The sequence below is a fragment of the Urocampus carinirostris genome, chromosome 2 (assembly GCF_059441175.1).
Source record: "Urocampus carinirostris isolate Australia breed hairy pipefish chromosome 2, RoL_Ucar_1.0, whole genome shotgun sequence".
Lineage (NCBI taxonomy): Eukaryota > Metazoa > Chordata > Actinopteri > Syngnathiformes > Syngnathidae > Urocampus > Urocampus carinirostris.
The window spans coordinates 61707835-61735576 of record NC_142350.1 but is presented as its reverse complement, the minus strand read 5'-3'; the positions used below and the strand labels follow the sequence as shown (position 1 = coordinate 61735576).

At 43.5% G+C, this 27742-nt stretch overlaps 2 protein-coding genes and 22 non-coding genes across 26 annotated transcripts in view; 23 read left to right on the top strand and 1 right to left on the bottom strand.

Annotated features, from left to right (window-relative positions):
* Positions 1–22644, bottom strand: part of trim46a (tripartite motif containing 46a) — a 44464-nt gene extending 21820 nt beyond the window's left edge. Inside the window, exons 1-3 of the mRNA XM_088327428.1 lie at positions 22486–22644; positions 18482–18740; positions 16637–16787 (exon numbers count right to left, since the gene is read on the bottom strand). Of these exons, the coding sequence (XP_088183554.1) occupies positions 16637–16787; positions 18482–18740; positions 22486–22545 (470 nt within the window). The 5' untranslated portion in view covers positions 22546–22644. The remainder of the gene's footprint in view (positions 1–16636; positions 16788–18481; positions 18741–22485) is intronic.
* trnak-cuu (transfer RNA lysine (anticodon CUU)) lies at positions 952–1024 on the top strand. The gene has a single exon. It is a non-coding gene; the product is annotated as a tRNA-Lys (tRNA).
* Positions 2161–2233, top strand: trnak-cuu (transfer RNA lysine (anticodon CUU)). Its single transcript has one exon. It is a non-coding gene; the product is annotated as a tRNA-Lys (tRNA).
* trnak-cuu (transfer RNA lysine (anticodon CUU)) lies at positions 2471–2543 on the top strand. The gene has a single exon. It is a non-coding gene; the product is annotated as a tRNA-Lys (tRNA).
* trnak-cuu (transfer RNA lysine (anticodon CUU)) lies at positions 2781–2853 on the top strand. The gene has a single exon. It is a non-coding gene; the product is annotated as a tRNA-Lys (tRNA).
* Positions 6145–6217, top strand: trnak-cuu (transfer RNA lysine (anticodon CUU)). Its single transcript has one exon. It is a non-coding gene; the product is annotated as a tRNA-Lys (tRNA).
* On the top strand, positions 7018–7090 carry trnar-ccu (transfer RNA arginine (anticodon CCU)). Its single transcript has one exon. It is a non-coding gene; the product is annotated as a tRNA-Arg (tRNA).
* trnak-cuu (transfer RNA lysine (anticodon CUU)) lies at positions 7325–7397 on the top strand. The gene has a single exon. It is a non-coding gene; the product is annotated as a tRNA-Lys (tRNA).
* trnak-cuu (transfer RNA lysine (anticodon CUU)) lies at positions 7624–7696 on the top strand. Its single transcript has one exon. It is a non-coding gene; the product is annotated as a tRNA-Lys (tRNA).
* trnak-cuu (transfer RNA lysine (anticodon CUU)) lies at positions 8497–8569 on the top strand. Its single transcript has one exon. It is a non-coding gene; the product is annotated as a tRNA-Lys (tRNA).
* trnak-cuu (transfer RNA lysine (anticodon CUU)) lies at positions 8804–8876 on the top strand. Its single transcript has one exon. It is a non-coding gene; the product is annotated as a tRNA-Lys (tRNA).
* On the top strand, positions 9103–9175 carry trnak-cuu (transfer RNA lysine (anticodon CUU)). The gene has a single exon. It is a non-coding gene; the product is annotated as a tRNA-Lys (tRNA).
* trnak-cuu (transfer RNA lysine (anticodon CUU)) lies at positions 10333–10405 on the top strand. Its single transcript has one exon. It is a non-coding gene; the product is annotated as a tRNA-Lys (tRNA).
* Positions 11206–11278, top strand: trnak-cuu (transfer RNA lysine (anticodon CUU)). The gene has a single exon. It is a non-coding gene; the product is annotated as a tRNA-Lys (tRNA).
* trnak-cuu (transfer RNA lysine (anticodon CUU)) lies at positions 11513–11585 on the top strand. Its single transcript has one exon. It is a non-coding gene; the product is annotated as a tRNA-Lys (tRNA).
* On the top strand, positions 11812–11884 carry trnak-cuu (transfer RNA lysine (anticodon CUU)). The gene has a single exon. It is a non-coding gene; the product is annotated as a tRNA-Lys (tRNA).
* On the top strand, positions 12421–12493 carry trnar-ccu (transfer RNA arginine (anticodon CCU)). Its single transcript has one exon. It is a non-coding gene; the product is annotated as a tRNA-Arg (tRNA).
* Positions 13040–13112, top strand: trnak-cuu (transfer RNA lysine (anticodon CUU)). The gene has a single exon. It is a non-coding gene; the product is annotated as a tRNA-Lys (tRNA).
* Positions 13339–13411, top strand: trnak-cuu (transfer RNA lysine (anticodon CUU)). Its single transcript has one exon. It is a non-coding gene; the product is annotated as a tRNA-Lys (tRNA).
* trnak-cuu (transfer RNA lysine (anticodon CUU)) lies at positions 13948–14020 on the top strand. The gene has a single exon. It is a non-coding gene; the product is annotated as a tRNA-Lys (tRNA).
* Positions 14555–14627, top strand: trnak-cuu (transfer RNA lysine (anticodon CUU)). Its single transcript has one exon. It is a non-coding gene; the product is annotated as a tRNA-Lys (tRNA).
* On the top strand, positions 15164–15236 carry trnak-cuu (transfer RNA lysine (anticodon CUU)). Its single transcript has one exon. It is a non-coding gene; the product is annotated as a tRNA-Lys (tRNA).
* Positions 15781–15853, top strand: trnak-cuu (transfer RNA lysine (anticodon CUU)). Its single transcript has one exon. It is a non-coding gene; the product is annotated as a tRNA-Lys (tRNA).
* Positions 22645–23834: 1190 nt separating the features above from the next.
* LOC148372846 (transmembrane protein 107-like) lies at positions 23835–27611 on the top strand. Of its 3 annotated transcripts, none has more exons than XM_088328123.1 (6): positions 23835–23923; positions 24190–24293; positions 25566–25633; positions 25702–25802; positions 26045–26141; positions 26421–27611. In XM_088328123.1, exons 2-6 carry the CDS (start codon positions 24207–24209, stop codon positions 26488–26490), a joined length of 423 nt encoding a protein of 140 aa, XP_088184249.1. In that variant the 5' UTR covers positions 23835–23923; positions 24190–24206; the 3' UTR covers positions 26491–27611. The 3 variants fall into 3 exon arrangements, with proteins under 3 accessions (XP_088184249.1, XP_088184248.1, XP_088184247.1); XM_088328122.1 differs by lacking the exon at positions 26045–26141 and adding an exon at positions 26206–26302 and having other exon boundaries at positions 23845–24110; XM_088328121.1 differs by having other exon boundaries at positions 23845–24110.
* The last annotated feature ends 131 nt before the right edge of the window (positions 27612–27742 follow it).

Here is a 27742-nt window from a genome sequence, read left to right as displayed (position 1 = left end):
ATTAGCATATTTGGTATTGGAGTAATCCAAAAGTAATTGAAAGTAATCCAGTTAAAGTAACCCTATCCAACCCTGATAACGAATAATACACAGACATCATCAACATGAACTATAGGTCATTCATGAGCTATAAAATAGAAGTGTGTTTTAAGCCTAGATTTAAACAGTTCCACTGAGGTTGCGATGGCGGTATCGGGAGCGGAAAAAACAGGTCAGTAGCCGGGACAGGAGAGCAAAAAACGTGGTCGAGATCAGAAAACGCGTCGAAGCCGGGAAACAGAAACAGAAACATTAGTGAGACAGGGTCGAAAAGCTTTCCTAGAGTAAACTGAGGTTCGCAGACGGACTGACCACAGGTGACAGATAGACGTGGGTTTGAATAGTGACAGGGAGCCAATCAGAGTCCGAGGCAGTTGGCGCCAAATGAGCGGGCACGGGTGCTTCACATCAGTAATCATGACAGCAGGTAAGAATGTGTTGTTTAAAAATCAGATAATTTTGCTCATTATAAACATTAATTTTCTTATTTTACAATGCGTTTGGTGCAGGATTTCCAAACTATTAATAGAAAAACAAAAGTTTTTGCTCGTGACAGTTACATTTCCCATATTTGAAAAGAAAAAATATCCTAAAATAATATTTAAAAGCCAACTTATATGATATTAGCAAAATAAAATGTCATTATAAAAAGTGTGTGTCTTTTTTACAGTTTATAAATACTAGATAAGTTGAGGTTTGATAAGTTTAATAATACTTATATTACCTGTAAGAACTTTCACCAACATGCGCATGCTAATACTTGTGAGTGTTGCGTTAACCTCAACTCTGAAATCGTACCTGCTTTCACACAGAGATTGAAAATTGACAGGGGTTCGTTTATCTATTGGTGCCAAATGGTAGTTAGCATATGGTGAAGTTAGCAGGGATAGGAAAACTTTCCGTGACTATGAAGCCCGGCTAGCTCAGTCGGTAGAGCATGAGACTCTTAATCTCAGGGTCGTGGGTTCGAGCCCCACGTTGGGCATTAGCATTTTAGGGCCTGCTGTCAGTCATATAAATTTAGTGTAGCCCATATACACCGAGAATCACCAACATATGCATGCTAATACTTCTGAGTGTTGCGTTAACCTCAACTCTGAAATCGTACCCGCTTTCACACAGATATTGAAAATTGACAGGGGTTCGTTCATCTATTGATGCCAAATGGTAGTTAGCAGGGCGGGGATAAGAACATTTCCACTTAGTATGTAGCCAGGCGAACTCAGTCGGCAGAGCATAAGACTCTTAATCTCAGGGTCGTGGGTTCAAGCCCCACGTTGGGCGCCAGTATTTTAGGGCCTGCTGTCGGTCATATGAATTTAGTGTAGCCCATATACACCAAGAATCACCAACATGCGCATGCTAATACTTCTGAGTGCTGCGTTAACCTCAACCCGAAAATTGTACCCGCTTTCACACAGGTATTGAAAAATGACAGGGATACGTTCATCTATTGATATCAAATGGTAGTTAGCATATCGTAAAGTTCACGGGGATGAGAAAGCTTTCAATGAATATGGAGCCCAGCTAGCTCAGTTGGTAGAGCATGAGACTCTCAATCTCAGGGTCGTGGGTTCGAGACAGCTAGCATTTTAGGGCCTGCTGTCAGTCATATAAATTTAGTGTCGCCCATTTACACCAAGAATCACCAACATACACATGCTAATACTTGTGAGTGCTGCGTTAAACTCAACCCTGAAATTGTACCCGCTTTCACACAGAGATTGAAAAATGACAGGGGTTCGTTCATCTATTGGTGCCAAATGGTAGTTAGCATAGTGAGCAGAAGAACATTTCGAGTATGTATGTAGCACGGCTAGCTCAGTCGGTAGAGCATGAGACTCTTAATCTCAGGGTCGTGGGTTTGAGCCCCACGCTGGGCGTTAGCATTTTAGGGCCTGCTGTCAGTCATAGAAATTTAGTGTAGCCCATATACACCCAGAATCACCAACATACGCATGCTAATACTTGTGAGTCCTGCATTGTCCTCAACCCTGAAATCGTACCAGCTTTCACATAGAGATTGAAAATTGACAGGGGTTCGTTCATCTATTGGTGCCAAAATGGTAGTTAGCATATGGTGAAGTTAGCACGGATAGGAAAACTTTTGCTAGGCATGAAGCCCGGCTAGCTCAGTCGGTAGAGCATGAGACTCTTAATCTCAGGGCCGTGGGTTCGAGCCCCACGTTGGGCATTAGAATTTTCAGGCATGCTGCCAGTCACAAAAATATTGTGTAGCCCTTTTACACTAAGAATCACCAACATGCGCATGCTAATACTTGTGAGTGTTGCGTTGACCTCAACTCTGAAATCATACCCGCTTTCACACAGAGATTGAAAATTGACAAGGGTTCATTCATCTGTTGATAATAAATGGTAGTCAGCATATGGTGAAGTTAGCAGGGATAGGAAAACATTCTGTAAACATGAAGCTCGGCTAGCTCAGTCGGTAGAGCATGAGACTCTTAATCTCAGGGTCGTGGGTTCGAGCCCCACGTTGGGCGTTAGAATTTTCAGGCATGCTGCCAGTCACAAAAATATTGTGTAGCCCTTTTACACTAAGAATCACCAACATGCGCATGCTAATACTTGTGAGTGTTGCGTTGACCTCAACTCTGAAATCACACCCGCTTTCACACAGAGATTGAAAATTGACAAGGGTTCGTTCATCTGTTGATAATAAATGGTAGTCAGCATATGGTGAAGTTAGCAGGGATAGGAAAACAACCTGTAATCATGAAGCTCGGCTAGCTCAGTCGGTAGAGCATGAGACTCTTAATCTCAGGGTCGTGGGTTCGAGCCCCACGTTGGGCGCCAGTATTTTAGGGCCTGCTGTCAGTCATATGAATTTAGTGTAGCCCATATACACCAAGAATCACCAACATGCGCATGCTAATACTTGTGAGTGCTGCGTTAACTTCAACCCTGAAATTGTACCCTCTTTCACACAGAGATTGAAAAATGACAGCGTTACGTTCATCTATTGATGCCAAATGGTAGTGAGCATGGCGGGGATAAGAACTTTCCCGCCTAGTATGTAGCCAGGCGAACTCAGTCGGCAGAGCATAAGACTCTTAATCTCAGCGTCGTGGGTTCCAGCCTCACGTCGGGCGCTAGCATTTTAGGGCCTGTTGTGAGTCAAATAAATTTAGTGTAGCCCATATACACCAAGAATCACCAACATGCGCATGCTAATACTTGTGAGTGCTGCGTTAACCTCAACCCTGAAATTGTACCCGCTTTCACACAGGGATTTAAAAATGACAGGGATACGTTCATCTTTTGATACCAAATGGTAGTTAGCATAGTGAGCAGAAGAACATATCCAATATGTATGTAGCACGGCTAGTTCAGTCGGTAGAGCATAAGACTCTCAATCTCAGGGTCGTGGGTTCGAGACACACGTTTGGCGCTATCATTTTAGGGCCTGCTGTCAGTCATATGAAGTTAGTGTAGCCCATATACACCAAGAATCACCAACATACACATGCTAATACTTGTGAGTGCTGCGTTAACCTTAACCCTGAAATTGTACCCGCTTTCACACAGAGATTGAAAAATGACAGGGGTACGTTCATCTATTGATGCCAAATGGTAGTTAGCATAGTGAGCAGAAGAACATATCCAATATGTATGTAGCACGGCTAGTTCAGTCGGTAGAGCATAAGACTCTCAATCTCAGGGTCTGGGCTTTGAGCTCCAAGTAGGGCGTTAGCATTTTAGGGCCTGCTGGCAGTCATAAAAATTTAAAGTAGCCCATATACACCAAGAATCACCAACATACGCATGCCAATACTTGGAAGTGCTACGTTAACCTCAACCCTGAAATCGTACCCGCTTTCACACTGAGATTAAATATGACAGGGGTTCGTTCATCTATTGGTGCCAAAATGGTAGTTAGCATATGGTGAAGTTAGCACGGATAGGAAAACTTTTGATAGGCATGAAGCCCGGCTAGCTCAGTCGGTAGAGTATGAGACTCTTAATCTCAGGGTCGTGGATTCGAGCCCCACGTTGATCGCTAGCATTTTAGGGCCTGCTGTCATTCACTTAAATTTAGTGTAGCCCATATACACCAAGAATCACCAACCTACGCATGCTAATACTTGTGAGTGTTGCGTTAGCCTCAACTCTGAAATCGTACCCGCTTTCACACAGAGATTGAAGATTGACAGGGGTTCGTTCATCTATTGGTGCCAAATGGTAGTTAGCATATGGTGAAGTTAGCAGGGATAGGAAAACTTTCTGTGGCTATGAAGCCCGGCTAGCTCAGTCGGTAGAGCATGAGACTCTTAATCTCAGGGTCGTGGGTTAGAGCACCACGTTGGGCGTTAGCATTTTAGGGCCTGCTGGCAGTCATAGAAGTGTTGTGTAGCCCATATACACCAAGATCACCAACATACGCATGCTAATACTTGTGAGTCCTGCATTGTCCTCAACCCTGAAATCGTACCAGCTTTCACACAGAGATTGAAAAATACCAGGGGTTTGTTTAACTATAAATGCCAAATGGTAGTTAGCATATGGTGAAGTTAGCAGGGATAGGAAAACTTTCTGTGACTATGAAGCCCGGCTAGCTCAGTCGGTAGAGTATGAGACTCTTAATCTCAGGGTCGTGGATTCGAGCCCCACGTTGATCGCTAGCATTTTAGGGCCTGCTGTCATTCACTTAAATTTAGTGTAGCCCATATACACCAAGAATCACCAACCTACGCATGCTAATACTTGTGAGTGTTGCGTTAGCCTCAACTCTGAAATCGTACCCGCTTTCACACAGAGATTGAAAATTGACAAGGGTTCGTTCATCTATTGGTGCCAAATGGTAGTTAGCATATGGTGAAGTTACCAGGGATAGGAAAACTTTCAGTACCCATGAAGCCCGGCTAGCTCAGTTGGTAGAGCATGAGACTCTTAATCTCAGGGTCGCGGGTTCGAGCCCCACGTCGAGCGTTAGCATTTTAGGGCCTGGTGGCAGTCATAAAAATTTAAAGTAGCCCATATACACCAAGAATCACCAACATACGCATGCCAATACTTGGAAGTGCTACGTTAACCTCAACCCTGAAATCGTATCCCGCTTTCACACTGAGATTAAATATGACAGGTTCGTTCATCCGTTGATAACAAATGGTAGTTAGCATAGTGAGCAGAAGAACATTTCCAATGTGTATGTAGCCCAGCTAGCTCAGTCGGTAGAGTTTGAGACTCTTAATGTCAGGGTCGTGGGTTCGAGCCCCACGTTGGGGGCTAGCATTTTAGGGCCTGCTGTCGGTCATATGAATTTAGTGTAGCCCATATACACCAAGATTCACCAACATGCGCATGCTAATAATTGTGAGTGCTGCGTTAACCTCAACCCTGAAATTGTACCCGCTTTCACACAGGGATTGAAAAATGACAGGGATACGTTCATCTATTGGTGCCAAATGGTAGTTAGCATATGGTGAAGTTACCAGGGATAGGAAAACTTTCAGTGCCCATGAAGCCCGGCTAGCTCAGTTGGTAGAGCAAGAGACTCTTAATCTCAGGGTCGTGCGTTCGAGACACACGTTTGGCGCTAGCATTTTAGGGCCTGCTGTCAGTCATTTAAATTTAGTGTAGCCCATATACACCAAGAATCACCAACATGCGCATGCTAATATTTGTGAGTGCTGCGTTAACCTCAACCCTGAAATTGTACCCGTTTTCACACAGGGATTGAAAATTGACAAGGGTTCGTTCATCTATTGGTGCCAAATGGTAGTTAACATATGGTGAGGTTAGCGGGGATGAGAAAACTTTCTGTGAATATGTAGCCCGGCTAGCTCAGTCGGTTGAGCATGAGACTCTTAATCTCAGGGTTGTGGGTTCGAGCCCCACGTTGGGTGTTAGCATTTTTGGGCCTGCTGGCAGTCACAAAAATTTTGTGTAGCCCATATACACCAAGAATCACCAACATGCGCATGCTAATACTTGTGAGTGTTGCGTTAACCTCAACTCTGAAATCCTACCCGCTTTCACACAAAGATTGAAAATTGACAAGGGTTTGTTCGTTCTTTTGGTGCCAAATGGTAGTTAGCATATGGTGAAGTTAGAAGGGATAGGAAAACTTACTGTGACTATGAAGCCCGGCTAGCTCAGTCGGTAGAGCATGAGACTCTTAATCTCAGGGTCGTGGGTTCGAGCCCCCCGTTGGGCGCTAGCATTTTAGGGCCTGCTGGCAGTCATAAAAATTTAGTGTAGCCCATATACACCAAGAATCACCAACATACGCATGCCAATACCTGTAAGTGCTACGTTAACCTCAACCCTGAAATCGTACCCGCTTTCACACTGAGATTAAATATGACAGGTTCGTTGATCTGTTGATAACAAATGGTAGTTAGCATATCGTGCAGTTCAAGGGGGTAAGAGAACTTGCTGCTCATATGTAGCCCGGCTAGCTCAGTCGGTAGAGCATGAGACTCTTAACCCCTCGGTCGTAGGTTCGAGCCCCACGTTGGGCGTTAGCATTTTAGGGCCTGCTGTCAGTCATATACATTTAGTGTAGCCCATATACACCAAAATCACCAACATATGCATGCTAATACTTCTGAGTGTTGCGTTAACCTCAACTCTGAAATCGTACCCGCTTTCACACAGATATTGAAAATTGACAAGGGTTCGTTCATCTATTGGTGCCAAATGGTATAAGCATGAAGTCTGGCTAGCTCAGTCGGTAGAGCATGAGACTCTTAACCCCAGGGTCGTGGGTTCGAGCCCCACGTTGGGCGTTAGCATTTTAGGGCCCGCTGGCAGTCATATACATTTAGTGTAGCCCATATACACCGAGAATCACCAACATATGCATGCTAATACTTGTGAGTCCTGCATTGTCCTCAACCCTGAAATCCTACCAGCTTTCACACAGAGATTGAAAAATAACAGGGGTTCGTTTATCTATTGATGCCAAATGGTAGTTAGCATAGCGAGGGTAAGAACATTTCCAATGTGTATGTAGCCCGTCTAGCTCAGTCGGGAGAGCATGAGACTCCTAATCTCAGGGTCGTGGGTTCGAGCCCCACGTTGGGCGCTAGCATTTTTGGGCCTGCTGGCAGTCATAAAAATTTAGTGTAGCCCATATACACCAAGAATCACCAACATACGCATGCTAGTACTTGTAAGTGCTACGTTAACCTCAACCCTGAAATCGTACCAGCTTTCACACTGAGATTAAATATAACAGGTTCGTTCATCCGTTGATAACAAATGGTAGTTAGCATATCGTGAAGTTCACGGGGATAAGAGAACTTGTTGTTGATATGTAGCCCGGCTAGCTCAGTCGGTAGAGCATGAGACTCTTAATCTCAGGGTCGTGGGTTCAAGCCCCACGTTGGGCGCCAGTATTTTAGGGCCTGCTGTCGGTCATATGAATTTAGTGTAGCGCATACACACCAAGAATCACCAACATGCGCATGCTAATACTTGCGAGTGCTGCGTTAACCTCAACCCTGAAATCATACCCGCTTTCACACAGACATTGAAAAATGACAGGGGTATGTTCATCTATTGATGCCAAATGGTAGTTAGCATAGTGAGCAGAAGAACATTTCTATTGTGTATGTAGCCCGGCTAGCTCAGTCGGTAGAGCATGAGACTCTTAATCTCAGGGTCGTGGGTTCGAGCCCCACGTTGGGCGCTAGCATTTTAGGGCCTGCTGGCAGTCATAAAAATTTAGTGTAGCCCATATACACCAAGAATCACCAACATACGCATGCCAATACTTGTAAGTGCTACGTTAACCTCAACCCTGAAATCGTACCCGCTTTCACACTGAGATTAAATATGACAGGTTCGTTGATCTGTTGATAACAAATGGTAGTTAGCATATCGTGCAGTTCAAGGGGGTAAGAGAACTTGCTGCTCATATGTAGCCCGGCTAGCTCAGTCGGTAGAGCATGAGACTCTTAACCCCTCGGTCGTGGGTTCGAGCCCCACGTTGGGCGTTAGCATTTTAGGGCCTGCTGTCAGTCATATACATTTAGTGTAGCCCATATACACCAAAATCACCAACATATGCATGCTAATACTTCTGAGTGTTGCGTTAACCTCAACTCTGAAATCGTACCCGCTTTCACACAGATATTGAAAATTGACAGGGGTTCGTTCATCTATTGGTGCCAAATGGTGTTAGCATGAAGTCTGGCTAGCTCAGTCGGTAGAGCATGAGACTCTTAACCCCAGGGTCGTGGGTTCGAGCCCCACGTTGGGCGTTGGCATTTTAGGGCCCGCTGGCAGTCATATACATTTAGTGTAGCCCATATACACCGAGAATCACCAACATATGCATGCTAATACTTGTGAGTCCTGCATTGTCCTCAAACCTGAAATCCTACCAGCTTTCACACAGAGATTGAAAAATAACAGGGGTTCGTTTATCTAGTGATGCCAAATGGTAGTTAGCATAGCGAGGGTAAGAACATTTCCAATGTGTATGTAGCCCGTCTAGCTCAGTCGGTAGAGCATGAGACTCTTAATCTCAGGGTCGTGGGTTCGAGCCCCACGTTGGGCGCTAGCATTTTTGGGCCTGCTGGCAGTCATAAAAATTTAGTGTAGCCCATATACACCAAGAATCACCAACATACGCATGCTAATACTTGTAAGTGCTACGTTAACCTCAACCCTGAAATCGTTCCAGCTTTCACACTGAGATTAAATATAACAGGTTCGTTCATCCGTTGATAACAAATGGTAGTTAGCATATCGTGAAGTTCACGGGGATAAGAGAACTTACTGTTGATATGTAGCCCGGCTAGCTCAGTCGGTAGAGCATGAGACTCTTAATCTCAGGGTCGTGGGTTCAAGCCCCACGATGGGCGTCAGTATTTTAGGGCCTGCTGTCGGTCATATGAATTTAGTGTAGCGCATATACACCAAGAATCACCAACATGCGCATGCTAATACTTGCGAGTGCTGCGTTAACCTCAACCCTGAAATCATACCCGCTTTCACACAGACATTGAAAAATGACAGGGGTATGTTCATCTATTGATGCCAAATGGTAGTTAGCATAGTGAGCAGAAGAACATTTCCATTGTGTATGTAGCCTGGCTAGCTCAGTCGGTAGAGCATGAGACTCTTAATCTCAGGGTCGTGGGTTCGAGCCCCACGTTGGGCGTTAGCATTTTAGGGCCTGCTGTCAGTCATATAAATTTAGTGTAGCCCATATACACCAAGAATCACCAACGAACGCATGCGAATACTTGTGAGTCCTGCATTGTCCTCAACCCTGAAATCATATCAGCTTTCACACAGAGATTGAAAAATAACAGGGGTTCGTTTATCTATTGATGCCAAATGGTAGTTAGCATAGTGAGCAGAAGAACATTTCCAATGCGTACGTAGCCCGGCTAGCTCAGTCGGTAGAACATGAGACTCTTAATCTTAGGGTTGTGGGTTCGAGCCCCACGTTGGGCACTAGCATTTTAGGGCCTGCTGTCGGTCATATGAATTTAGTGTAGCCCATATACACCAAGATTCACCAACATGCGCATGCTAATAATTGTGAGTGCTGCGTTAACCTCAACCCTGAAATTGTACCCGCTTTCACACAGGGATTGAAAAATGACAGGGATACGTTCATCTATTGATTTTAAATGGTAGTTAGCATATCGTGAAGTTCACCGGGATGAGAAAGCTATCTGTGAATATGTAGCCCAGCTAGCTCAGTTGGTAGAGCAAGAGACTCTTAATCTCAGGGTCGTGCGTTCGAGACACACGTTTGGCGCTAGCATTTTAGGGCCTGCTGTCAGTCATTTAAATTTAGTGTAGCCCATATACACCAAGAATCACCAACATGCGCATGCTAATATTTGTGAGTGCTGCGTTAACCTCAACCCTGAAATTGTACCCGTTTTCACACAGGGATTGAAAATTGACAAGGGTTCGTTCATCTATTGGTGCCAAATGGTAGTTAACATATGGTGAGGTTAGCGGGGATGAGAAAAATTTCTGTGAATATGTAGCCCGGCTAGCTCAGTCGGTTGAGCATGAGACTCTTAATCTCAGGGTTGTGGGTTCGAGCCCCACGTTGGGTGTTAGCATTTTTGGGCCTGCTGGCAGTCACAAAAATTTTGTGTAGCCCATATACACCAAGAATCACCAACATGCGCATGCTAATACTTGTGAGTGTTGCGTTAACCTCAACTCTGAAATCCTACCCGCTTTCACACAAAGATTGAAAATTGACAAGGGTTCGTTCGTTCTTTTGGTGCCAAATGGTAGTTAGCATATGGTGAAGTTAGAAGGGATAGGAAAACTTACTATGACTATGAAGCCCGGCTAGCTCAGTCGGTAGAGCATGAGACTCTTAATCTCAGGGTCGTGGGTTCGAGCCCCACGTTGGGCGCTAGCATTTTAGGGCCTGCTGGCAGTCATAAAAATTTAGTGTAGCCCATATACACCAAGAATCACCAACATACGCATGCCAATACTTGTAAGTGCGACGTTAACCTCAACCCTGAAATCGTACCCGCTTTCACACTGAGATTAAATATGACAGGTTCGTTGATCTGTTGATAACAAATGGTAGTTAGCATATCGTGCAGTTCAAGGGGGTAAGAGAACTTGCTGCTCATATGTAGCCCGGCTAGCTCAGTCGGTAGAGCATGAGACTCTTAACCCCTCGGTCGTGGGTTCGAGCCCCACGTTGGGCGTTAGCATTTTAGGGCCTGCTGTCAGTCATATACATTTAGTGTAGCCCATATACACCAAAATCACCAACATATGCATGCTAATACTTCTGAGTGTTGCGTTAACCTCAACTCTGAAATCGTACCCGCTTTCACACAGATATTGAAAATTGACAGGGGTTCGTTCATCTATTGGTGCCAAATGGTGTTAGCATGAAGTCTGGCTAGCTCAGTCGGTAGAGCATGAGACTCTTAACCCCAGGGTCGTGGGTTCGAGCCCCACGTTGGGCGTTAGCATTTTAGGGCCCGCTGGCAGTCATATACATTTAGTGTAGCCCATATACACCGAGAATCACCAACATATGCATGCTAATACTTGTGAGTCCTGCATTGTCCTCAACCCTGAAATCCTACCAGCTTTCACACAGAGATTGAAAAATAACAGGGGTTCGTTTATCTATTGATGCCAAATGGTAGTTAGCATAGCGAGGGTAAGAACATTTCCAATGTGTATGTAGCCCGTCTAGCTCAGTCGGTAGAGCATGAGACTCTTAATCTCAGGGTCGTGGGTTCGAGCCCCACGTTGGGCGCTAGCATTTTTGGGCCTGCTGGCAGTCATAAAAATTTAGTGTAGCCCATATACACCAAGAATCACCAACATACGCATGCTAATACTTGTAAGTGCTACGTTAACCTCAACCCTGAAATCGTACCAGCTTTCACACTGAGATTAAATATAACAGGTTCGTTCATCCGTTGATAACAAATGGTAGTTAGCATATCGTGAAGTTCACGGGGATAAGAGAACTTGCTGTTGATATGTAGCCCGGCTAGCTCAGTCGGTAGAGCATGAGACTCTTAATCTCAGGGTCGTGGGTTCAAGCCCCACGTTGGGCGTCAGCATTTTAGGGCCTGCTGTCGGTCATATGAATTTAGTGTAGCGCATATACACCAAGAATCACCAACATGCGCATGCTAATACTTGCGAGTGCTGCGTTAACCTCAACCCTGAAATCATACCCGCTTTCACACAGACATTGAAAAATGACAGGGGTATGTTCATCTATTGATGCCAAATGGTAGTTAGCATAGTGAGCAGAAGAACATTTCCATTGTGTATGTAGCCCGGCTAGCTCAGTCGGTAGAGCATGAGACTCTTAATCTCAGGGTCGTGGGTTCAAGCCCCACGTTGGGCGTTAGCATTTTAGGGCCTGCTGTCAGTCATATAAATTTAGTGTAGCCCATATACACCAAGAATCACCAACGAACGCATGCGAATACTTGTGAGTCCTGCATTGTCCTCAACCCTGAAATCATATCAGCTTTCACACAGAGATTGAAAAATAACAGGGGTTCGTTTATCTATTGATGCCAAATGGTAGTTAGCATAGTGAGCAGAAGAACATTTCCAATGCGTACGTAGCCCGGCTAGCTCAGTCGGTAGAACATGAGACTCTTAATCTCAGGGTTGTGGGTTCAAGCCCCACGTTGGGCGTCAGTATTTTAGGGCCTGCTGTCGGTCATATGAATTTAGTGTTGCCCATATACACCAAGAATCACCAACATGCGCATGCTAATACTTGCGAGTGCTGCGTTAACCTCAACCCTGAAATTGTACCCGTTTTCACACAGGGATTGAAAAATGACAGGAGTTCGTTTATCTATTGATGCCAAATGGTAGTTAACATATGGTGAGGTTAGCGGGGATGAGAAAACTTCCTGTGAATATGTAGCCCGGCTAGCTCAGTCGGTAGAGCATGAGACTCCTAATCTCAGGGTCGTGGGTTCGAGCCCCACGTTGGGCATTAGCATTTTCGAGCCTGCTGGCAGTCACAAAAATTTTGTGTAGCCCATATACACCAAGAATCACCAACATGCGCATGCTAATACTTGTGAGTGTTGCGTTAACCTCAACCCTGAAATCGTACCCGCTTTCACACAGATTGAAAATTGACAGGGGTTCGTTCATCTATTGGTGCCAAATGGTAGTTAGCATATGGTGAAGTTAGCACGGATAGGAAAACTTTCTATAGGTATGAAGCCCGGTTAGCTCAGTCGGTAGAGCATGAGACTTTTAATCTCATGGTCGTGGATTTGAGCCCCACGTTGGGCGTTAGCATTTTAGGGCCTGCTGGCAGTCATAGAAATTTAGTGTAGCCCATATACACCAAGAATCACCAACATACGCATGCTAATACTTGTGAGTCCTGCATTGTCCTCAACCCTGAAATCGTACCAGCTTTCACATAGAGATTGAAAATTGACAGGGGTTCGTTCATCTATTGGTGCCAAAATGGTAGTTAGCATATGGTGAAGTTAGCACGGATAGGAAAACTTTTGCTAGGCATGAAGCCCGGCTAGCTCAGTCGGTAGAGCATGAGACTCTTAATCTCAGGGTCGTGGGTTCAAGCCCCACGTTGGGCGTCAGCATTTTAGGGCCTGCTGTTGGTCATATGAATTTAGTGTAGCGCATATACACCAAGAATCACCAACATGCGCATGCTAATACTTCTGAGTGTTGCGTTAACCTCAACCCTGAAATCATACCCGCTTTCACACAGACATTGAAAAATGACAGGGGTATGTTCATCTATTGATGCCAAATGGTAGTTAGCATAGTGAGCAGAAGAACATTTCCATTGTGTATGTAGCCCGGCTAGCTCAGTCGGTAGAGCATGAGACTCTTAATCTCAGGGTCGTGGGTTCGAGCCCCACGTTGGGCGTAAGCATTTTAGGGCCTGCTGTCAGTCATATAAATTTAGTGTAGCCCATATACACCAAGAATCACCAACGAACGCATGCAAATACTTGTGAGTCCTGCATTGTCCTCAACCCTGAAATCATATCAGCTTTCACACAGAGATTGAAAAATAACAGGGGTTCGTTTATCTATTGATGCCAAATGGTAGTTAGCATAGTGAGCAGAAGAACATTTCCAATGCGTACGTAGCCCGGCTAGCTCAGTCGGTAGAACATGAGACTCTTAATCTCAGGGTTGTGGGTTCAAGCCCCACGTTGGGCGTCAGTATTTTAGGGCCTGCTGTCGGTCATATGAATTTAGTGTTGCCCATATACACCAAGAATCACCAACATGCGCATTCTAATACTTGCGAGTGCTGCGTTAACCTCAACCCTGAAATTGTACCCGTTTTCACACAGGGATTGAAAAATGACAGGAGTTCGTTTATCTATTGATGCCAAATGGTAGTTAACATATGGTGAGGTTAGCGGGGATGAGAAAACTTCCTGTGAATATGTAGCCCGGCTAGCTCAGTCGGTAGAGCATGAGACTCTTAATCTCAGGGTCGTGGGTTCGAGCCCCACGTTGGGCATTAGCATGTTCGAGCCTGCTGGCAGTCACAAAAATTTTGTGTAGCCCATATACACCAAGAATCACCAACATGCGCATCCTAATACTTGTGAGTGTTGCGTTAACCTCAACCCTGAAATCGTACCCGCTTTCACACAGATTGAAAATTGACAGGGGTTCGTTCATCTATTGGTGCCAAATGGTAGTTAGCATATGGTGAAGTTAGCACGGATAGGAAAACTTTCTATAGGTATGAAGCCCGGTTAGCTCAGTCGGTAGAGCATGAGACTTTTAATCTCATGGTCGTGGATTTGAGCCCCACGTTGGGCGTTAGCATTTTAGGGCCTGCTGGCAGTCATAGAAATTTAGTGTAGCCCATATACACCAAGAATCACCAACATGCACATGCTAATACTTGCGAGTGCTGCGTTAACCTCAACCCTGAAATCATACCCGCTTTCACACAGACATTGAAAAATGACAGGGGTATGTTCATCTATTGATGCCAAATGGTAGTTAGCATAGTGAGCAGAAGAACATTTCCATTGTGTATGTAGCCCGGCTAGCTCAGTCGGTAGAGCATGAGACTCTTAATCTCAGGGTCGTGGGTTCGAGCCCCACGTTGGGCGTTAGCATTTTAGGGCCTGCTGTCAGTCATATAAATTTAGTGTAGCCCATATACACCAAGAATCACCAACGAACGCATGCGAATACTTGTGAGTCCTGCATTGTCCTCAACCCTGAAACCATATCAGCTTTCACACAGGGATTGAAAATTGACAAGGGTTCGTTCATCTATTGGTGCCAAATGGTAGTTAGCATAGTGAGCAGAAGAACATTTCCAATGCGTACGTAGCCCGGCTAGCTCAGTCGGTAGAACATGAGACTCTTAATCTCAGGGTTGTGGGTTCAAGCCCCACGTTGGGCGTCAGTATTTTAGGGCCTGCTGTCGGTCATATGAATTTAGTGTTGCCCATATACACCAAGAATCACCAACATGCGCATGCTAATACTTGCGAGTGCTGCGTTAACCTCAACCCTGAAATTGTACCCGTTTTCACACAGGGATTGAAAAATGACAGGAGTTCGTTTATCTATTGATGCCAAATGGTAGTTAACATATGGTGAGGTTAGCGGGGATGAGAAAACTTCCTGTGAATATGTAGCCCGGCTAGCTCAGTCGGTAGAGCATGAGACTCTTAATCTCAGGGTCGTGGGTTCGAGCCCCACGTTGGGCATTAGCATTTTCGAGCCTGCTGGCAGTCACAAAAATTTTGTGTAGCCCATATACACCAAGAATCACCAACATGCGCATGCTAATACTTGTGAGTGTTGCGTTAACCTCAACCCTGAAATCGTACCCGCTTTCACACAGATTGAAAATTGACAGGGGTTCGTTCATCTATTGGTGCCAAATGGTAGTTAGCATATGGTGAAGTTAGCACGGATAGGAAAACTTTCTATAGGTATGAAGCCCAGTTAGCTCAGTCGGTAGAACATGAGACTTTTAATCTCATGGTCGTGGATTTGAGCCCCACGTTGGGCGTTAGCATTTTAGGGCCTGCTGGCAGTCATAGAAATTTAGTGTAGCCCATATACACCAAGAATCACCAACATACGCATGCTAATACTTGTGAATCCTGCATTGTCCTCAACCCTGAAATCGTACCAGCTTTCACACAGAGACTGAAAAATAACAGGGGTTCGTTTATCTATTGGTGCCATATGGTAGTTAGCATATGGTGAGGTTAGCGGGGATGAGAAAACTCTTGTGAATATGTAGCCCAGCTAGCTCAGTCGGTAGAGCATGAGACTCTTAATCTCAGGGTCGTGGGTTCGAGCCCCACGCTGGGCATCAGCATTTTAGGGCCTGCTGTCGGTTATTTGAATTTAGTGTAGCCCATTTAACCAAGAATCACCAACATGCGCATGCTAATACTTGTGTGTGCTGCGTTAACCTCAACTCGAGCCCCTCGTTGGGCGCTAGCATTTTGTAATCAGTCACACAAGTGTAGCATATATTCACAAAAAGTCTCAAACATGAGTTTGAAATTCCTACCAATCACCATGTACATGAAGATATCAAGGAACGTAAAACGTTTTACTTGAATTGCTCAAAAATCTTCCATCTCCATTGAATTTTTTAATGTAGTCACTGAAATGAAAAATTATCCCGCGCAGATATATTTTCTTCGTTATTGAAATGTAGTACCTAATCTTTATCATCCGACTCAAAAGCCATCACACAAAATGGGGCTCAAACCCTTAACCCCGAGATTAATAGTGTCATGGTCTATTGACAGAGCTAGCCAGGCGTATTATCAATATTTCATGGTCAAATGTACATATCTGGCTTTATAGTGATATTTGAGGGTAGCCTACTTATTTTTTTAAACCTAAAAAGCATTGATGTGAAAACTAAATCTGTTTCAGAATTCAAATTCAAAAGAGTAAAAGCCAAAAGGGGATTTGGTCTTGGAGGGGGGTAGGTTTCTAATATCGTGGGGACAAAACAATGATTGCTTGATATTGGCATGGTGGGGTCCATGCCAAAACTATGCCCTTATTCTATATCAGATAACTAAGCTAAAAAGATGAGCCTGGCCCTTTCCCGAGCGTTTCTTCGGCATGCATTTACCTTTCCACAATGCGTTCCAGAGTGAGGTTGCGAGGACAGTCGCTTAGACCTCGCTCCCCCAGCTCCACATCCTCCTGACAGGAAGGACAAGGGAACAGCATGGGGGGTGGGGCCGTCTCCCTACGCCTCCGCCCAGGATACGTGCTGCAGGCTTGGGGAGGAGGAAAAGGGTGTGAAAGGCAGATGGAACAAGTGACATTATCTTTCAGAATTGGATTTTAGAACGTACACTAACAATTTTATATCAGGCTCGCGAGCCACGCAGGCTCTTTTCATTAGTACATTTGGCTCGAAGATAATCTGGTAATCCGTTTTGGGAAATGCCAATCTAAAGCAAATCAGTAATTGCATGGTGCAGTCCAAAATATATAGGGCAGAGTCTCAGCAACAGTTTACAGTCACTATGTAACATCAACGCCCTGTAGGTGGAAGCTGTTGAGACACTTTATGATGAAAACCCACAGAAGACACTGTAAACACCTGAAAACACCAGCCAAGCACACAGAGCAAGTTGATTGGGTGTGCCTACCGCACACCTAATCAAATGCAGATCTCTGCCTACACAGCATCCACCCCCCCATCTCACCCAGCACCCTTTGTGCTGAAGGTGTCATGATTACTGATGTGAATCACCTGTGCCCGCTCCTTTGGCGCCAGCTGCCTCGGACTCTGATTGGCTCTCTGTCCCTATTTAAACCCACTCTTATCTGTCCCCTGTTGTCAGTCTGTCTGCGGACCTCAGTTTACACTAGGGAAGCTTTTTTTTTTCGACCCTGACTCCAACCTGTTTTTTGCTCCTGTCTGTCCCCCAGTTTTCGACCCGTTTTTGATTCTGGCCACGTCTTCTCTCCTGTCCCGGCTTTTGACCTTTTTTGTTCCTTACCACGTCTACTCTCCTTTCCTGGCTTATGACTCGCTTCCGACCCCGACCGCTTTTTTTTCTCTCTGTCCCGGCTACTGACCCGTTTTTTCTATGACGGTTAAAATGAGCCTCAACGATCTTAAGTAATAGCGAGAGGCAATTTTAAAGTGGTATATTTGTTTATATGGGACACGGGCACCGGCATTATAACTATAATCCTAGATTTTATCAAATAATTTTTCGTCACACAGTAAAATAATATGAGCTGAAGAATCAGCTTTTGGAGAGTGTGTTTGGCAGGTGAATTTTCTCCTAAAATATATGGTATTGCCAGGACCAGAACGGAGACAGGACCCACTTGCGTTGCTTTTCCCACAAGTTTTATTCGAAGAAATGGAAAGGGTTGCGTCTACGATCCGCGGATTGCTGGACGCGGGAAGCAGGTCGCTCTGAACGCGGAAGTGGATCTTCTGTAGCGATGGATGGCAGTGTCGGGAACGGACAAACGGGTCAGTAGCCGGGACAGGACAGCAAAACTTGGTCGGTAGCGAGTTGTAAGCCAGGAAAGGGGAGTAGACGTGGTCAGGGACAAAAAAGGTCAAAAGCCGGGACGGGAGAGTAGACGTGGTCAGGATCAAAAACGGGTCGAAGCCGGGGGACAGACATGAGCAAATTACATGTGGGAGTCAGAATTGCAAAAAGGCTTGCCTAGTGTTAACTGAGGTTCGTAGACGGACTGACAAAAGGGGACGGATAGCAGTGGATTTAAATAGGGAAAGAGAGCCAATCAGAGTCCGAGGCAGTTGGCGCCAAAGGAGCGGGCACAGGCGAAGCAAGAAAAAAAAAAAAAGAAAATGCTGCTTTCATGGCTCTTTGAGTCAAAAAGCTTCCCAACCCCTGATTTCTACAATTACTTCACTCCCTGACATCACCATCACACACATTGGGTGCTAGAACTCAATCGCACCTTGGTCCTCACTTACCGGTTCTGAGGACCCGCTCCAGGTGGTCGGGGGTCCTGGGAGCAGGTCTGCGGGGCTGGCGCGGTGAGCGATTGTTGGGTGTCGAGGCCGGCGAGCGTGGCTCCGGGGGGAGGTCAGGTGGAGGGAAGCCACTTTGTACCAGGACGTCAGCCGCACACAGCAGGCACACGCTGTGCTGGCACGGCAGCAGGATGGGCTGCTTTACCATATCGTGGCACACGGGACAACGCAGTTCTCGCTCCATACTGTTCAAGTTAGACTGGAGTGAGAAAATCAGATTAGCGAAATGAAATGAAATGATTTGCATTTATATAACGCTTTTCAAGTCAAGACTTCCCAAAGAGCTTTACAGTGTGCTTCACATTTCCCAATAGCGGCTGTGCAGCGATGTAAGGCGCTAACCTGCATATTGGGGGTATTGGGGGTTCAGTGTCTTACCCAAGGACACTTCAACATGTAACACGGAGGAGGAGCCGGGATTCGAACTGGGATCCCTTGATCCCAAGAAGAGCGCTCTACCTCCTGAGCCATCTCTTATCTCAAAATTCTACACAAAATACTCCATTATGGCAATATGAAAAAGTTTTTTTTTTTGTTTTACTTTTTTTGAATTTATTAAAAATAGAAAACCAATAAATCACATTTACATAAGTATTCACAGCCTTTGCTTAATACTTTGTTGATCCACCTTTGGCAGCAAATACAGCCTCAAGTCTTTTTGAATATGATCCCACAAGTTTAGCACACCTATCTTTAGGCAGTTTTGCCCATTCTTCTTTGCAATAAGTCTCAAGCTCAATCAGGTTGGATGGAAGACGTTTGTGCACAGCCATTTTCAGATCTCTCCAGAGATGTTCGATCGGATTCAAGTCTGGACTCTGGCTGGGCCACTCCAGGACATTCACGGAGTTGTTCTGAAGCCAATCTTTTGAGATCTTGGCTGTGTGCTTTGGGTCGTTGTCCTGCTGAAAAATGAACCTTCGCCCCAGCCTGAGGTCAAGAGCGCTCTGGAGCAGGTTTTCATCCAGGATATCTCTATATATTGCTGCATTCATTTTTCCTTCTATCCTGACTAGTCTGCCAGTTCCTGCTGCTGAAAAACATCCCCACAGCAAGATGCTGCCACCACCATGCTTCACTGTAGGGATGGTATTGGCCTGGTGATGAGCGGTGCCCTGTTTCCTCTAAACATGGCGCCTGACATTCACACCAAAGAGTTCAATCTTTGTCTCATCAGACCAGAGCATTTTGTTTCTCATGGTCTGAGAGTCATTCAGGTGCTTTTTGGCAAATTCCAGACGGGCTTCCATGTTCCTTTTACTAAGGAGTGGCTTTCGTCTGGCCACTCTACCATACAGGCCTGATTGGTGGATTGCTGCAGAGATGGTTGTCCTTCTGGAAGGCTCTCCTCTCTCCACAGAGGAACGCTGGAGCTCTGACAGAGTAACCTTTGGGTTCTTGGTCACCTCCCTGACTAAGGCCCTTCTTCCCCGATCGCTCAGTTTAGAAGGCCGGCCAGCTCTAGGAAGATTCCTGGTGGTTCCAAATGTCTTTTACGAATAATGGAGGCCACTGTGCTCATTGGGACCTTCAAAAGCAGCAGAATTTTTTCTGTATCCTTCCCCAGATTTGTGCCTCAAGACAATCCTGTCTCACAGGTCTACAGACAGTTCTTTTGACTTCATGCTTGGTGTTTGTGCTCTGACATGCACACTCAACTGTGTGACCTTATATAGACAGGTGTGTGCCTTTCCAAATCATGTCCAATCAACTGAATTTACTGCAGGTGGACTCCAATTAAGCTGTAGAAAGATCTCAAGGATGATCAGTGGAAAAAAGATTCACCTGAGCTCAATTTTGAGCTTCATGGCAAAGGCTGTGAATACTTATGTAAATGTGATTTTTTTAGTTTTCTATTTTTAATAAATTCAAAAAAAGTAAAAAAAAAAAACGTTTTTACATTGTCATAATGGAGTATTTTGTGTAGAATTTTGAGATAAGAGATTAAATTAATACAATTTGGAATGAGGCTGTAACATAACAAAATGTTGAAAAAGTGAAGCGCTGTGAATACTTTCCGGATGCACTGTATATATTGTTAATTAACATTTTGTTATGAGATATAATAATAATAATAATAATAATTTCCTTGTATTGTCATTCTGTGTAACAATGTACACAGAACGAAATGTCGATTGCACCTGACCCGTTGTAGCGAGCCGATGCAGCCGCAGCCAACAGAGGGCGCCGCCGACCACTTTTTAAGTCTTAGGAATGACTCGGCCGGGGCGCGAACCACCGACCTCCCAGTCTCAAAGCGGGCGCCTTACCATCTAGGCTACTGAGCTGGTAGATACTGAGTTGCTCAACATGAATGAGGTTTATTATAGAAAAAGTTCCAAATTTAAGTAGCTTGGACGTTCACTGTAGAAGAAAAAAATAGATGCAAATATAATTAAGTAGAATTTTAAATTATTGTTGTTAATATGCTGAATAAAGGGATAACCACAAACCTGTCTTTATTCATTTTCTCTTTTTATACTTCCTTTTTTTCTTAACTTCTTTATACAACCTAATAATATGTAATATAATGCATCAAGCAGCAAGGAGGCGCAGTGGTTAGCGCATGTGCGGCACAGTTCAAGTCATGAGAACCTCCTGCGTGGGTTCAAATCCAGCTCCAGACTTCCTGTGCGGAGTTTGTATGTTCTCCCCGTGCTTGCGTGGGTTTCCTCCGGGCATTCCGGTTTCCTCCCACATTCCAAAAACATGCACTTCAGGTGAATTGGCCGGTCCAAATTGTCCCTAGGTGGGAATGAGCGAGTAAGTTGTCTGTCCTCGTGTGCCCTGCGATTGGCTGGCAACCAGTTCAGGGTGTCCCCTGCCCGATGATTGCTGGGATGGGCTCCAGCACCACCGCGACCCTACTGAGTATAAGCGGTGCAGCTAATGAGATGAGATAATGCATCAAAGTAAGTGAGCCGTTTGAGAGTCGGCTCTCTTTAATGAGTTGAGCCGAAAAAAGCCTGTTCTCTAAATAGAGACGGACTTCCTTTCACTACACAACTACCACGGAATGATGCATGATGGGAAATCCCCAGGCGGCTGACGCATGCGCACAGTAGCATCAAACCGCTTGCTTCGTTTGCAACGAAAAAACGATACCGAGATAGAGGCTACCGCGGCGAACTCGTTTGACTTGATTGAAATGAAATGATCTCCAATTATATAGCGCTTTTCAAGTCAAGACTTCCCAAAGCGCTTTACAGTGTGCTTCACATTTCCCAATAGCGGCCGTGCAGCCATGTAAGGCGCTAACCTGCTTATTGGGGGCATTAAGGGTTCAGTGTCTTACCCAAGGACACTTTGACATGTAACACGGAGGAGCTGGGATTCGAACCTGCGATCTCATGATCCCCAGACGAGCGCTCTACCTCATTGATTTGCCGTTTCGTGATAGTCGGTGTATACCGGATGGTACCCATCATTGACAAATTCGCGTTTTTCCGTACAGATTTTCTTGTACGTCGTACACGTCTTAAAATGCATAAAAAAACTTACTTTGTACGGCAAAAACGTACAGATTGACAGGTATGGCTTTGTGCCCCCTCAACTAAGGGCTGGTGCCCCCCACTGGAAGCCCAATATCTCTTTTTGTGGGTAATAATTATACACCCCCATGGATTTTAAATGCCCCCTTGAAACTGATCATCTGTATTAGCCCATCTTTAATGATCTAAGAGCAGCATCCCGTTTCTATGACAACACACCTCACTTTTAATTTCAGCTCCTGACATTTTCTAAACATCATCAGCTTATGTTTGGACTCACATTGGAATTATTTTGTGATTTTTCTACTTATTACACACAGTTAGCAAATGATAGCTAAAAACAAAGCTAGGCACAAGTGCAATGGAGCTAATTTAGGCTGAAGAGTCATGATGTAGAAATCAATATGAACGTGGCTTTGAATAAAGATCCCAAAACGAGTTAGTAATACTCACGCTGATACGAAGCAAAGCGTCCATGATGGAGGTGAAGCTTTTTGTCTCCGTTTCTGCCATGACTGTGCGAAGAAAAGCCGGTGCCCACGAGTCCTTTTATGTCTGCGCTAGCCAGGTAGGGCCGCGCACAAGCTACGGACGCGGGGATGTTAGCATCCACGCTGCCATACTGCCGCTAGTGGTGATGTAGGAGAAGAGAGGAAGGAAGAAAATGGGAAATGTTGTTGGGAGGGGGGCGTCTGAGATGTATTGTTAAATGGACTTTTTTATCTTTAGCGAAGAGGGTAATTATATACAATTATCGTGTTTAATGATACTGATAATATCGTCATTTTTAAGTAACTAATAATAACAATAATAATAGTAATAACGCAGGCGTATAATGTGAGGTGCAACAATAATAAACAGGGTTGGGTAGGGTTACTTTAACTGGATTACTTTCAATTACTTTTGGATTACTCCAATACCAAATATGCTAATAAAAGACAAAATAAACTGAATATGAATAAAATGACGAAATTTTGTGCAGGCTTGGGGAGTAACGGAATACATGGAACGGCAAAAATGATGTTGGCAAGCTGTTTGGATTTATTTTCTTTTTTTTCTGTCGCATTTTATGTTAGTTTTGCCGAGGATCAAATAGATCAAAGCCAGGAGAGAAAGCTTACCACGTGTTGTGAGTCATCATTTTATTCATATTTAGTTTGCAATGCAATGCCCCTATCTCACTAGTGGTTAAGGGGTCCACCCAACAATTACTAGAAAGCTCAGCCAAACATCAAAACACCCACCTTGTATATGGGCACTAAGAGATTTACATAGATAGCTCAGAGATAAAATAGAATTTGTGCAGTTTTTCATATATAAATATGAATAAAACAGAATTTTGAAGATAATTTCGAAAGAATGTACTGAAAATGACTGATCATGTCAATGATTTCTCAAGCCAGTTGGTACACAAATTTCCTAGACAATCACAACAAACCATCACTGGTGAACTATAAGTTGGTGACCCATACCTTAGGATATGAGTGCTCCATCAGGTAGTTAAGGGATTCAACTAACCATTAACAGCCCACTAACCAACATTAGAAGTAGTGGTAATGGTAGAATTAGTAGAGTAGTACAAATAATATGACAACGCTACATAAAATTTAGCTTTTCCTCTCAAAAGCACTATAACTCTCATTTAACTAATTAAAAACCACACGGCCTAGTTTTATTTGTGCTCCAAACAAGCAGCCGCTTAGTGACATTGACATAAGCAAAAAAAAAGTATCATCCTTAGTCGGAACCTTTATTATTACATTTGTTTCTTCAAATTTCCAAAAACAACGGACCAACTGTGTAGTTGCTGTAGCAACGGATGCTACTTCCGGTTAAAACCGATCGCTTGCAGATAGAAACGCGGTAGTGAATCGGCTAAACTAGTCTTTTTGTATGTTTTTCTCGGGTGATATTCTTCTTAACTATGTTTTTAAACTGTATTTAATTGCGAAATGTCATGCATTTCTTGTTGCTTTATTGTCTAGTTTTCACTCGATGATTCCGACTCATCATCGCAAGTTTTGTTTTTCTAGCTAACATGCCTATTGTTTTGTTTTTTTCTTGCAACGACAAATAACGTAAGATTTTGTTCTCGTAAATAGAGAATAATTAAACACAATTATTTGTTTGATCTTGTGATTTTTTTTAATCCAACAGGTCTCTGCAAAGATAAAATGTCGGTCATCAGCAGCCTTGTTCCTGCACGATTCCTGACCATCATCGCCCACCTTGTTATTGTCATCACCATCTTTTGGACGAGGGTAAATGAATTAATCTACGAAATTTTCCTCAAATAAACATCCCACATGTAAGAACTGCATGCATACTCGTCAACCTCAGCGAGTTGTTGCCCTTATTTATGTTGGTAATTCTCCTTATTAAGCAAAAATAAGCCTCGATAACACAATGCAGCACCGTTTTACCCTTAACAAGACAAACTATGAAGAATACTGCGACAATATTAGCTATTTACGGTGACGATGTCGTCTGCCATCATAAACCGAGACGATCTGAATTAGAGTCAAATCGGTAAAACGAGAATTAATTTCTTGTATTTTTTTCTCGTACAAAAATTGTTGCACATCGTTCACAATTAGAGTTTTGAAATAATCTAACAATGTATAAAATAATGGTAAACGTATAGGTTGGCAGATATGTGCAAGGTAAAATTGTATGTTGACATTATTTTGCATCACTCTCCTTCCTCATAATAATAATAATAATAATTTCCTTGTATTGTCATTCTGTGTAACAATGTACACAGAACGAAATGTCGATTGCACCTGACCCGTTGTAGCGAGCCGATGCAGCCGCAGCCAACAGAGGGCGCCGCCGACCACTTTTTAAGTCTTAGGAATGACTCGGCCGGGGCGCGAACCCGAACCTCCCAGTCTCAAAGCGGGCGCCTTACCATCTAGGCTACTGAGTTAAGCTTAATTGTTTCTGAAGCACAATGTCAAGTCATGTTTATTTGTGATGCCCTTTATCACAAGGAGTCTCAAAGGGCTGCACAGACCACAGATTATTGCAAAGCGCAGACTACACCATCCCCTGATCTAAAACCTACATGAGGGCAAGGAAAAACTCAAGATGACCAGGCTGCAACATATATTGCAATAACAAATAATACACAGATATTATCAAGGTAAAATATAGGACATTCATAAGCTATAGAATAGAAGTGTGTTTTAAGCCTGGATTTAAACAGTTCCACTGAGGTTGCAGATCAAATCTCAGGGGGCAGAGCATTCCACAGCACCGGGGACCCGAATGGAGAACGTTCTCGAACCTGCAGATTTCTTCTTGGCTCTTGGGGTCAATAGTAGACCAGCATTTTCAGAGCAAAGGCTCCGGACCGGAACATAGGGGGAAATTAAATCTGAAAGACATGAGGGAGCAAGTCCATGCATGATTTTGTATAATACCAGCAGAACCTTAAAATCAGATCTTAAGCTAACAGGGAGCCAATCCAAGTTAGCTTCAATGCTTGAGGCAAAGATTTTACTGACGCCGAGTCTTGTTTTCCCCCACAGGAATATAATGTAAAGGCTTGTCTGCCTTTGGAGTTTACACAAGAGCAATATGATAGTGAAGATTTCAAGTAAGTACAATTTGAAATGAATGCGCACTTGTAGGCTTACATTTTGTACTAATGTGTCTTGTATTTAGGTTGGTTGTGGCGCTGTCCGTCACACTCGTGTTATTTGCCATTGAGCTAGTTGGCTTCTTCTCTGGGGTATCCATGTTCAACGGCAGCCAAGGGCTTCTGTGTATCCTTTAACCACCCCTTGTAATTCATATGCAAATTCAAAATCCATAAAATATATGTACATGAAGGAAAAATACAAGACTTTTTGATTGCACCTTATTATTTTCTAACAAAAACACACTACCTACTTTTACATGGATGTGTTTATATTATGTTAATCACTGAATCATAAATGATTAGCTATGACAAATATAAATTCAAAAATACTAAACAAACCATGCAATTCCATGACTTGTGTGCTAGCTACAGGAGCCCATGCCAGTGGCTCAATAGCTCTGATTTTCTTTCTGTTTGAGAAGTGGGATTGCGCCATCTACTGGTGGATTCTTGCCTTCTGCAGGTTAGTTTGCCGTTGTTCACCATATCGTTTATATTTTATTTTTCCTGACATACACACCATCTAGCACTGACGGTCCACTGCAGCGCATCCGTTTCTTTGTCTTATTTTGTGTTTGAGAAGTGGGAGTGCTGGACATATTGGATTATTTTTGTCCCCTGCAGGTCGGTGCACATTTGTAAATTCGTAGTTGAGAGTTTTGATGCAGGGGGCAAAGTAGACTGACTAAAAATGAGAAAAACATATTTTTGTGTTCATGTTATTCTTTGTTTTTTCTTCTAGTGTGCTGCCTGCCTTCGTGGAGATACTTCTTTTTATTGCTGTTTTTGGACTAGCAAAGAAGCCTTTATGATGTACATGTGGATGACTATATCAATTATAAATTCCTTATTCTCAGTTCATCATGTTTATGTCAGCTGCATCAATACTGTGTACATAGAATGTGAGATGTTGAAGCATTATTTTGGTTATTTTGTACTGAAAACGGGGCAGCCATTTTGCTACTTGCTGTCCCCTGAAAATTATATCAAAGTTTCCGAAAGCTCAGGTAACAACTAATACAGTTCAGAGGTGTATAGAAAGGGAAAAGCCCTGGTTTACACATAGTAGACCGCAGCATTCTTGCAGTTCAGCACTGTACATTAATTAATAACTTTTTCATTGTTTTTGTTTTGAGAATAATAATTCTTGATTTTTATAAAATGTTTATAACAGGTTCGTCTTGACAAATCATGATATGAGTTTTTCTAGAAGGTGTCTAAAGTTAAAGGGATGGTTTTACCAGTTACTGTTTTTTTTAATTTTGATGGTTTTCATTCAATGTTGTATAATGTTTTTGGCAACATATGTAACGACCCTCAATCATGCGCGACACAAGGGTTCACAGTCACTCTGTTTATTGCCTGCATTCAATAAACAATACAAATAAGTCAGGGCGTCTGTGCACGACTGCATACATCTCCAGCATGAGGTGGTAGAGCTGAAGGTACGGCAAGCACAGAAGCCCATAAAGTGCCAAACGAAAAAGACAGTCGCACACGCCCATGGTTTAACAAATGAATGCGGTACCAGAATTTTAACAGTAATGCAACGGGGGGAAAAAAACTCAAAACAATCAAATTTCAACTCTTTTACACATACGTTAAAAGTAAATCATGTTTGACAAATAAAAAATCTGGTGGCGTAATAAAAACCGTCAAAGAGCAAATTTCAATGGTATTTGTTAGCTGGCTGCTCTTTATACTTTTTTTTAACTGGAACTTAAAACCACTTTCCATATTTTTTAAATAAACATACTTTGTGAAATAAGATATTTGAATTGATAATTGTTTGAATTTGTTTCTTTTATATTATATACAGGGTTGGGTAGGGTTACTTTAACTGGATTACTTTCAATTACTTTTGGATTCCTCCAATACCAAATATGCTAATAAAACACAAAAGAAACTAAATACGAATAAAATGATCACTCACGACACGTGGTAAGCTTTCTCTCCTGGCTTCGATCTCTGTGATCTCTGGCAAAACTAACATGAAATGCGACAAAAAACAAATGAAAATAAATCCAAACAGCTTGCCAACATCATTTTTGCCGTTCCATCTAT

What these genes read in the sequence shown, in the direction of transcription:
- LOC148372846 (XM_088328123.1), top strand. Translation starts at nt 24,207, where the DNA reads ATGTCGGTCATCAGCAGCCTTGTTCCTGCACGATTCCTGACCATCATC. An exon ending in TATGATAGTGAAGATTTCAA is followed by an intron (nt 25,634 to 25,701) that starts GTAAGTACAATT and finishes TCTTGTATTTAG; the next exon opens with GTTGGTTGTGGCGCTGTCCG. An exon ending in CGGCAGCCAAGGGCTTCTGT is followed by an intron (nt 25,803 to 26,044) that starts GTATCCTTTAAC and finishes CTTGTGTGCTAG; the next exon opens with CTACAGGAGCCCATGCCAGT.